Source organism: Larimichthys crocea, unplaced genomic scaffold (assembly GCF_000972845.2).
Source record: "Larimichthys crocea isolate SSNF unplaced genomic scaffold, L_crocea_2.0 scaffold14814, whole genome shotgun sequence".
Classification (NCBI taxonomy): domain Eukaryota; kingdom Metazoa; phylum Chordata; class Actinopteri; family Sciaenidae; genus Larimichthys; species Larimichthys crocea.
Genome location: NW_020852032.1, coordinates 1 through 625, shown reverse-complemented (window position 1 = coordinate 625; position 625 = coordinate 1). Strand labels below are relative to the sequence as shown.

At 40.3% G+C, this 625-nt stretch overlaps 1 protein-coding gene across 1 annotated transcript; it reads left to right on the top strand.

The window, feature by feature from the left end:
• Positions 1–70: 70 nt before the first annotated feature.
• Positions 71–622, top strand: LOC113744750 (myosin-7-like; the record flags this gene model as incomplete). Its single annotated transcript, XM_027275694.1, has 3 exons — positions 71–254; positions 334–499; positions 603–622. Coding segments are annotated over 3 exons (370 nt in total), but the record flags the coding sequence as incomplete, so codon positions are not given.
• Between the last annotated feature and the right edge of the window lie 3 nt (positions 623–625).

Sequence of the window (625 nt, the reverse complement as noted above, 5' to 3'; positions counted from 1 at the left end):
TCATCTTCAACAGCCCAAATATGGTTTTGAGAAAGACTGAGAATTATTGCAATGCGTCTTTGTCAAATAGAAAGAAATTGGCACAGCGCCTGCAGGATGCAGAAGAAGCTGTGGAAGCAGTTAATGCGAAATGTTCCTCCCTGGAGAAAACCAAACACAGGCTCCAGGGGGAGATTGAAGATCTGATGGTGGATGTGGAGAGATCGAACGCTGCTGCTGCGGCTCTGGACAAGAAACAAAGAAACTTTGACAAGGTGAAAGGAAAAAGAAATAAATGTTTTTGAGGGAAAGTATGAATGTAATGTACTCTAACAATGAATATCATTAAACTAGGTCCTTGCTGAGTGGAAGCAGAAGTATGAAGAGTCCCAGAGTGAGCTAGAAAGTTCCCAGAAAGAGGCTCGTTGTCTCAGCACTGAGCTTTTCAAACTAAAGAACTCTTATGAAGAATCTCTCGATCATCTGGAGACCATGAAACGAGAAAACAAGAATCTCCAAGGTCTGGGAATGACTTTTGAATTTAGTGATCTTGATATATTGATTATGGCGCTAAGCTATAAGAATCATACAGAATAATGTATATAATGTTCTTCTGATGACAGAGGAAATTTCTGACCTGACTGAG